Genomic DNA, 9,493 nt, shown 5'->3' on the forward strand with positions numbered 1-9,493 from the left:
CCTCATGGACAGGTCCACTCCTAACCCATCGCTGTTCCAGGGTAAAATCTCAAAAATTTCATGTTTAAGCAGGAGTGAGGTATCTTGCAGCTGGGATAGCGTGAGGACAGGCACGTAGCTGAGGGAGTCCAGGGCACCTGGGGCACTTTGGGTCTGTGATGTGCCCTCGTGAGCAGTGCAATAACTTTTATGACCTTGATATTTTATCATATACTCTGTCTATTTTTATTCATGAAAGAGTAATGAACAATGAGCTTGCTTTTCAGTGGTACTTTGTAGTGTTTTATAATGGTACTTCCAGGTGATTGCTTCTGGTTCTCAGCTCAGTGAAGTGTGCAGCTGGGCAGCCATCCGCAGCAGGCCAAGCCCACCAAGGAGCCCTGGGGCATAACATTTGATGGCACACCTTTCTCAGGCACTGAGCAGAGGGGCTTGTGTAGGCTGTGTGGAAGCAGGAGCTTCATGCAGAGGGAAATGGTGTTTACAGCGGTGTGTTTTGGAAAGGTGATGATGATTGCTGTAGGAGAAAGGGGACCTTCTGTAACATATGCCACAGAGACAGGCATGATGTCAAAACAACATAAATGAGAAGGATGGCTTGATCTTAGGTAGTTCAGTAGCTGCCTGATCCTGAGGTTTGGAGGTTCCCTCCAATAGGAGGTTCCTATTGCTGAGAGAAGAAGAGGGAAGCAAAATGTTCTTCAGTGCTATGTGGTACCTCATGGCTGTAATGAGCAGAAAAGAAGCATGCTGCTGCTGAAGTGGAGGGCAGCATGGACAGTTCTGCTGAAAGCTGTGAGTCTGGGGGTGCTGGACTTGTGGGATATCTGGAAACATTTGGAAGGGTTTAGGAGAACGTTCCTGTCACACAGTCTTGGCTGTGGGCTCAGCACTAAGTGCAGATGATAACAATTTAAATGCTGGTGCAGATCTACGTGTGCCACTGAACTGCCCCAGAACTATAGACCCTGTTAAGATAGAGGTAGGTGGTTTGTCAGAAGAACAGGGTGTCTTGGTGGCATGACCTATGTGGCTGAGAGCCATAAAGCCAGGACCGTTAATAAAAGGACATGCAGAACCACCTGCAGCCCCTGTCTCCCAGGGTCCTTTAGTCAGTGGAGAGAGAAGGGGGGCCCAAGCAGAAACAGAAGGTGGCTGTTCTGCGTGGCCCAGAGGACACCACTCTTGACTGACAATGCAAGTTCAGTGTGAGGAGTTTTTCCTAAGCTAAAATTAGCTTTTGTGAATCCCTTGTTAGTCCTGTGAGTTCCTGAAAACCTGGACTTCTTCAGTGGTGTCTGCATGTCTCTTTCAGGGCTTGGGATGGGCATGACTGCCCCTGTCTCCATCACTGCTTACAGCAGAAGGTGAAGGTCTCTCTGCGGATCCCGAGCCAGTTTCAAGCCAACCCTCCTTGTCCTAGTGATGAAAGCATCAAGATTGAAGAGAGGCCAGGGATGACTGTTTATTCCACGTAAGTAGTTCATCCTGGGATTGCCAGTCCCAGGTGCTGCAGTCTCTAGCATGCTCTGAAGAGCAGTGTTGGTTTTACCAGCTGGCTTGCTGGATGAGTTGTGTGTAGGGTGGAAAGAGATGGAGGGGTCTTTCTAGACCAAAGATGGCTGGTTTGTGTCATTTCTTTTCATTGCTCATGCTGCACTGGTTTGGAATATGGATTTTTTTTTTCCACTGGGAAAACAAGTGTGGAGGTTATCCCTGAAAGGCTTTGTCTTTCACCTGGGAGGTGAAGAGCAGGGGAGGGTGGGTATGAAGGTACCAGGTCATTTCTAATCTCTGAAAACTATTGCTTTCCTCACTTCCTGGGATCAGGATGGTTCCTAGTCATCACGAATGCCCTTTGGTGTGGTTTGCATCAAAGTACAGGTGTCAGCTGAAGTCTCACTGAGATGGACTCATGCCAGAATCCATCTTGGAGACATGCAGCATTGCTTTGGGTCACCTTTGAATGTCTCTGGCTGGGGACTGACAAGCTGGACCCAGACTAGCACCACAACAGCAATAAGCAGCTGGCTTTGTATTTAACCCCTTGGACGTTCCCTGCCCTCCTTTCTTGAACTGTTTTGTCTGACTGTGGTCTGCCTGGCTCATCCTCTGTCTGCAGCTGCTGCCTGACCTTTGCTGTGGGTGTGGGCCACTTTTGCAAGAGCAGGCTGTTTTGTCTGCAGCCTTGGCCCTGAGGCATGGCAGTGAGCTGCAGGCTGATGTCCAAACAGTTCCTGTTGGTAGGAGGTCAACATAAAACAGATTAATTCCAGCCCACCCCTTTTAAATAGTGTTGTAGGCTGTAACATCTCTGTTCCCACCTCCCTTTTCTGTGGTCTAGCTAGAGTTTGGTTTCCCTTCCTGATCTGGCATGCAGCAGATGTTTGTTCACACCACAGTGAACGTGGTTGTTACTAGCATTGGTGAAAGGGCTGGGGGCTGAGTGGGCTTGTCCATAACCTCATGGTCTGGGAATCTGTCCCTTTGATGGGGCCTTGGTTGAAAGGGCAGGGACGTTCTGCTGACTGACACACTTGGGTCTGTTTGGGGTCTACCAGTGGATAACTGCATCTTGGCTGTGTTACCCTTGAGACTTAATCCATCACAGGTGAAGGGTGCTGGTTCACAAAGAACAGTGTCATGCGTGTTGGTGGAACCCGGACCAAAAGTGTGTGTCTTAAATATGCTGTGACTGGACATTGTTCTGCTCTTTCCTTCTGTGCTTTGCTGGGGCTGCTCAGCACCTATCTGTGTGTGATTTCTCTGCAGGCAGTTTGGGGGCTATGCTAAGGAGGTGGATTATGTGAACCATGCTGCCAGGCTGAGGTCTGCTCTGGGGAGTGAAGCTGCCTACCACAGGGACTTCTACCTCTGCAACGGGTACGACCCCCCCATGAAGCCCTACGGGCGGCGCAACGAGGTCTGGTTTGTGAAGGAGTGAGCACCCCCTCCCCGTGGCTCTGCCTGCACTGAGAACCTCCCCATGCTGCATTCCTCTCCTCTTCAGAATAAACTAATCATTTTGCAGAGGCAGAACACCATTGTTCCTCTGTGCCTGTGCCTTGGTCCTTTATGGACCACCCATTTTAGGAGACACTGCAGACCCCCCTTACAGTCGTGCTTCGTGCTGGATCAGGTCCTCAACCACACAGACTCTTGTGATCTCTTTGTGGCTTGATTTTATCTCCCGTGTGCTCCCAGAATCCGCTGCTGAGGCAGTCAGAGAACTTAATTAGCAAGACTGGTGCCTAACAGGAATTGCATCCAAGTGGTGACAGACCATTAGTCTCATCTCAGGCAGGCAGGGGAACATGACAAAAGTGCATACAGGGACTTTTTTATCTTCTTGAGCTTGCTGCAGCTGCAAAGTGCTGCTTTTATCTGTGCTATTCCAAAAGCTGTCTAAAGGGACATGGGCATTGCTACCAACACAGGGTGGTGGAAACAGGCATCCTACCTTGGCTCTGTGTGTGGGAGAGCAACGCTTCTGTTGTTTGACTGAGGAATGTAATTTAGAGGAAAATCCAGGTTTCTGTTTGCAGCTATCCTTGTGTTTGAGGTGAGACATTTTGGGGTGTGTTATGTCCTGGTCTCAGCTAGCAGCTGTGCAGTGTGATATGGAGACCCTAAGGTAGTTGCCTCACCTTCCTGTTAGTTGTGTGTAATATTTCTTTGAAACTAGCCTACACAAGGGCAAAAGCTGAAACGTGTGTGGTAATCTATTGAATTAGAAGAATACAGGCTGGTGCCTACTACTTGTGATCTGAGGGTGCATGTGAAGAATGGTGAGCATCTAGGGGGGCTGCCTGTAGGTGCAGATCTTTAGAAAAAGCTCTCCTCTTAAGTGGTGTTAGTCTCTGAAGGGCTACTCAGTGCAGCTGTCTTTAAAGGAGGAGGAGGATCTGGTTGTTCTTGAAAACGGGGGTTTATGTAAAATACTGTGTAGCCTTTCAGAAACTTCAGCTACAGTAGTAAGGGTGAGTTGTTTTAGGAAGGCTGTCAGTGTTGCACTGGTAGGTATCATAGCACCATTTCAGCTGTCAGCTCTGCCAGGGAGTCAGAATGTTGCCTGTGGTGGGAACACACTCACACACTGCTGCTGGGAGAGCCTGTGTGACTCTGCCAGGGAGTCAGAATGATGCCCGTGGTGGGAACACACTCACACACTGCTGCTGGGAGAGCCTGTGTAGTTCAGTAGCTCCATGAAAAGCAGCGTGCTCCTCTGAAGCTTAAGTGCCCCAAAGTTCAGGCACTTTCCAAAAGCCATTTTCTCCCTGGAGCTGAAAGAGATTTGTCAGGTGGCATGCCAGGTTCTGGCCAGTCCAGCTGTTTGCTGCACAGCTGCCTTCTGAGAACAGAGCTTAGCAGGAGTTAATTTTGGAGTTTGTGTATAGAGTGTGGTTACAGCCCTTTCTGGCTACTGGTGAGGACTGCCCTGCAATGACCAAAATCCTAAACTGTCTCCAAATTCCTCCTGTGCAATCTCAGGTGTTAGGAGAACTGATAACAAACCTGGGATGGGCAGAGCTGCAGATCCCAGCAGTGTGGGCAGTTTTTCATCACATGCATGCTCTCTGAGCAGAGGGTGAGAGTCACCACCTCCCTGGACCCTGCCTGGGCTGCCCTGCTACTGGCTAAGTTTTTGCAAGCAGTTGTCAGGGTGCAGTTTCACAATCAGCCTTAACTGTTATCAAAAGCTCATGCAAACAGAATTGCCTTTTCTGTGCACGGAGAGATCCCTGTGTTCTGTCTGATTTTCTAGAGTTTCTAAATAAATAAAACCCCAATAATATTGTGATTTACAATTTCTGTGCTGATCATTGACTCTGTGAGCTCGGTGGGAGTTGTTGATTTGGAATACTTTAGGTTGCCAGTTTATCTTTCTGTTTGGGGTACTAATCATGTCACAGCATCTATAAATAGTCATAATACTTTTTCCATTAAATTGCTATTTTAGCTCTCCTGGTGTGGCCCTGCATTATCTGACTGTGCAATATGAGAGCTGGTGGAGTAATCTTCATTGGTTCCAGCTGCTGAGAGGCTCTGGCTGAAGTATTTGTGTTAATGTGGGAATCAGGAGGTCTGCTCACCTGAGGAAAACTGTGTGTTCACTTGTTTGTTCCTGTGGCTGGGGTTCACAGTCAGTGTTCAGGCAAATATTTATGACTGGTTTGCAACACGACTGTCTGGAAATATTAAGAGATTGTGACATTGAGGCCCATCTAGCTTGGTGCCCTGCTCCCAGTGAGGGACAGTAGTGGACACTTGGGACAGATTACAGAATCAGCACAGCCGTGGGCTGATACCTCTTCTAAATATTTCCCTGTATTTTCTAGTACAGTGGGACTTGGCAATTTTTGTTACTGTGCTTGGTGGCCCCAGACAGACTTCATCCCATGTATTTGTCCAGTTGCTTTTTAGACTTAAGGGAAACTCAATATCCCTGGCATCCTTTTGTCCTGTGGTGAGCAGTTCCTTGCGTGTGAAAGGGCAGAAAGCCTCTCTGGCTAAGGGTTTGCAGCAGGCTGTCTCTCTGCTCTGCAGGCAGCTTTTTGACACACCTCTCACTGCAGGGGGACGTTGGTTTGGACAGCCAGACTCTTTGGTATCAGAGGGTTTCCAGCAGCCTCGTTGTGCTGGGCCCAGCAGTCAGAGGTGCACGCTGCATTTTGACCCAAGGCCAGTGTTGTCACAGCTGCTCCTTTACACAGAATTGAGTCCTGAATTAATGTTTAAACCAAAAAAAAAAGAGCTTTTTCTCTGCCCCCCTCCAGTCTGTGTTCTCCAAGGGATGATAGTGCAGCAGGTGGCTGAGAGACCTTCTTGCTTCTCCTCTGTGCCTGTGCAGTGCCCTTCTCTGTCTCAAGGAGATACTGAGGCAGGGACACTTTGGTGCTTTTCTGATGGCAGCGGGGTGTCCCCACGGCTGCTGGGCCCCAGGGGCTCACGGAGCTGGCAGCCCTGGGAGCTATCTCTGCCTGCCAGAGGCAGGAGTGGCCGTGGTGCCAGTGAGCAGCTGGGCAGGGCAGCGAGGTGGTGGTGACAGGGCCTGCCCCAGGAGGGGCCACCCTTAACGAGGGCCTGCCCCAGGGGGGCCACCCTTAACCAGGGCCCAATTCAGCAGCCTCATCGTGGTGGGAGTCACACACAGGCCGTGTGGATTGGGCTGTGCTGGGTGTCCTGGCTTTCTGAGCTCCCCCACTTGTTAGTACCATAATCTGTGAGAGTTTTCCTGCTGGCCTCAGCAGTGGCAAACCATCCATATTTACATCTATGTGTGTATGTCTGTAAACACCTGTACGTGTGCATGGGTGTGTGTGAGTACAGGTACAGGTGTGTGCAGTGACAGGTAGGGGCCTCCAGACTCTGCTTCCACCTATTGTTTGGCTTCTGCTGTCTCTGAATAACTAATGCAGACACAGCCACAGGGTGAACATTTCCAGACTTGGGTTTTAAGTCTGCTGGAAGGAGGGCTTTGTTAGCTTTGGAAAGAGCCACTGTCTTTTGTAGACACATGCCTAACTATATCTAGCACTGCATTAAGAAGATGACAGCCTGTATAGAAAAGCTAATGGGTTAAGTTGTCTGTATAAATCTGGCCAGACTCAGAGTACTCCAGCCACTTTGAGGGGACAGATGATTTATGGTGAATGGGGAAGTAACATCATTATTTCCCTATTTTCATCAATCACCACAGCAAAAGGTGCATGAGCAGCTATTGTGCTTGGGGTAGCAAATTTTCAGCTTTGCAAGAGTGCCTGAAGGTGGTGAGCCAGAGAAAGAAGATGGTGGCTCCTAGCTCACATCATTCCTGCTGCTGTCATTGTAATAATGCCTCTTACACAATGGCACTCAGAGCAGTAACTCTCTTTCCTTCATGACAATGTTTCAGCCACCCTGAGCTAAGAAAGAAATGCATCTCTTGTAACAGGACCAGGAGTGGCTCTGAATGCATAACCCCTCTATAAAAATGCTTGGCAACATGATTTATTGGAGCAGGATCAGTGCTAAAATGACTTCTGTGACAATAATGGATGAAACACTTCCAGTGCAGCTACTCTGTCTCTGCTTGGTGCCTGTGCCAACAGCAGGCTGGTTTTGTCAGCTCATTCATAATCTCTGCTTTGCGCTCAGCAGTCTGTTGCACAAGGCAGATTCCAGCCATGGCAGAGGCTTTTTTTCTCTGGGAGCTGCTGCAGAGGATGGGTCAGTGCAAATGCTGCTTGATTCCTGAGGTGCTGTGTGCCTGACTCCACATCCAGGCCCTGTGCCTGAGGGAGAGTTGGGTGCATGCAGCTCCCCACCCCTCACTGCTGCCCACCCCGGGCTCTGTGAGGAGAAGCTGGAGTGAAGGGGGTGGGAAGAGCCAGAGTGCTGTTAGTGTGCCTGGCTGGCCAGCAGCCCAGGGCAGCCTCAGGGGGATGTTCTGTGCAGCCCTGGTGAGACAACTGGGTCGAGGAGCCTGAACTTCAGCTGCAGGTTTTTCAAAAGTACCAATGGAAGCGAAATATCCCAGAAACCATATCCTGAAAGATACCACTAGGATTTAGGTGCTTCAGTGGTTTTGAGATCTGGATTCTCATGTGTATGGTTCAGCTGATGAAATCACTGCCATGTCCAAGCAGAGGATCTCCTGTTTTACATTCTCTGCAGTGTGGGCTTACAAGTGCCATGGCCCTTCTCCCCCCAGGATCCCACAGGCTGATGCAGCTGACAGGGTAGCTGTGAGCCTCACCCCAGCCCCACTTGCTCTGTGGGAGCAGGAAGCAGCAGAGATGCTCTGGAGCTCTGGGGACATCAAGAGGCAGCTGGTGTGCAGAGCAGATCCTCAGCCATTGCTGCAGCATCCTGACGTGGGTAACAGCATGGTGGGTGACAGTGTGACACTGGCAGTGTGACCTGACATTTGGGCTCCTTGTGGTGGGGCAGCAGAGACTGAGCCTGTGCTGTGTGGGCAGCTGCACCACCCACCCTGCCCGTGCCTGGGCTTGGGACTTAACTGGGTTTGGGTCTAAGGTGTGTGCTGGGAAAGTGTCTTCTTCAGCACACCCTTCTGTTATCCCCAGGGAAAACAGAGAAGTATTGCCATGGCAACTCTTCTCCCTTGAGTATTTTTCCAGAGTTTTCCAATCTTGTTTATTTTTTTTTTCCTATCCCTAGTGTTTAATTTAAGGCCTTTCCTAATTGGAGTTTAAAGAAAGAATTGAAGTGTCTTCTGTCATTAGACAAAAAGTTCAGTCACCTTCCCACATGACTGGTGAACTGCAAGATCAACAGAATTGGGTGTTGCTGTGAGTAAGAGAAGAGGATCTGAATTTTGAAAAGCATCATACTCAGAGAAATGAAACAAATGAAACCTTTCACCCAGAGCAAAGCATTGGCATAAAATGCAGTGTACAGCATGACAATTTTGGCTACGCTTTCCTGATGGTAGATGTTTCTAGCTGTTTAATGACTAATTGCAGAGTTTCTCAATCCTCTTTATGACTCAGCCTTGCAAAGGAACATCTTTCCAAATCAACATGTGCTGGCTCATTGAAATCTCTTTCCTGAGCCGCAGCATTATTTAGGTAGGGGACTGTGAAGGGGATGGTTGCTGCAGGGGTGTTTACTTGGGGTAATAAGGTCAGGAAAAGCCATGCCTGTCATTCTGCAGTGCATTGCTTCAAAAAAAGGAGACTCAGACTGAAGGGGGAGGAAAACTCCTGTGGAGGTGTAGAAGGGGTTGGTTGGTGCCCTTGTTGTGCTGTCCCCAGGGAGGGCAGTGTGAGGGTGGGTCAGTGGGGCACAGGGCTCGGGTGCCCCGTTGCCCTGGCAGGTGCTGCACAGGGAGACTGCCCACCCCTCACAGCAGGGCTCAGCTGTGATGGCTGCAGCACGGCCAGGCACAGGAGAGGAATGAGAGATGCCTCCCAGCCCCTTCATCCCTGCTGTGAGACAGATCATGTCTCCTCCCTGCAGCAGGGCCCGGGGGACAAAGCTCCTCCTGGGAATGCCCAGCAGGCTGTCCCCCTGCGTGCTGCCTGGCTGCAGAGGGCTCTGCTGTGTGCAGAGAGCAGTGCTCGCTCGGGGGACACCTCGGTGCTGCTGGCCAGCAGGGGCACAGTGCTGAGCTGCAGTGTGCTCCTGAGCACCTCTGCTGCCGCGGGGAGGGGAGGGTCAGAAACACCAGTGCTAGCAATGCTGTGTCCTGAGAGCCTGGCCTGAGACACCTCCAGCAGGGACCCTGCCCGGCCGGTGGGCACGCAGAGCTGGGAACAGCCAGGGCACCTGCAGGCACAGAGGGTGCCCGGGGGGGTTTGTCCTTCATCTGGGCGTGTGTGACCTCCTGGCTGTCCTCTCCTGCCTCCCTGGGCACGGCCTGCCCTGCTGCCCAGACAGGCCCCGGGCAGGGCCGGTGTCAGTGCCCACGGCTGCCCGGGACTCGTCTCCAGAGCCAGGGGGAAGGCCATGGCTCGGGCCCGGGGGGCTGGTGGGTGGCGCGCGCGCT

General features: G+C 50.8%; 1 protein-coding gene across 1 annotated transcript; it reads left to right on the forward strand.

Annotated features, from left to right (window-relative positions):
* Nucleotides 1-1,315: 1,315 nt before the first annotated feature.
* Nucleotides 1,316-2,944, forward strand: HEBP1 (heme binding protein 1; the record flags this gene model as incomplete). The annotated part of the gene is given in 3 exon segments (XM_008939014.1): nucleotides 1,316-1,354; nucleotides 1,357-1,474; nucleotides 2,773-2,944. Coding segments are annotated over 3 exon segments (329 nt in total), but the record flags the coding sequence as incomplete, so codon positions are not given.
* Between the last annotated feature and the right edge of the window lie 6,549 nt (nucleotides 2,945-9,493).

The sequence above is a fragment of the Merops nubicus genome, unplaced genomic scaffold, assembly GCF_000691845.1.
Source record: "Merops nubicus isolate BGI_N331 unplaced genomic scaffold, ASM69184v1 scaffold50274, whole genome shotgun sequence".
Lineage (NCBI taxonomy): Eukaryota > Metazoa > Chordata > Aves > Coraciiformes > Meropidae > Merops > Merops nubicus.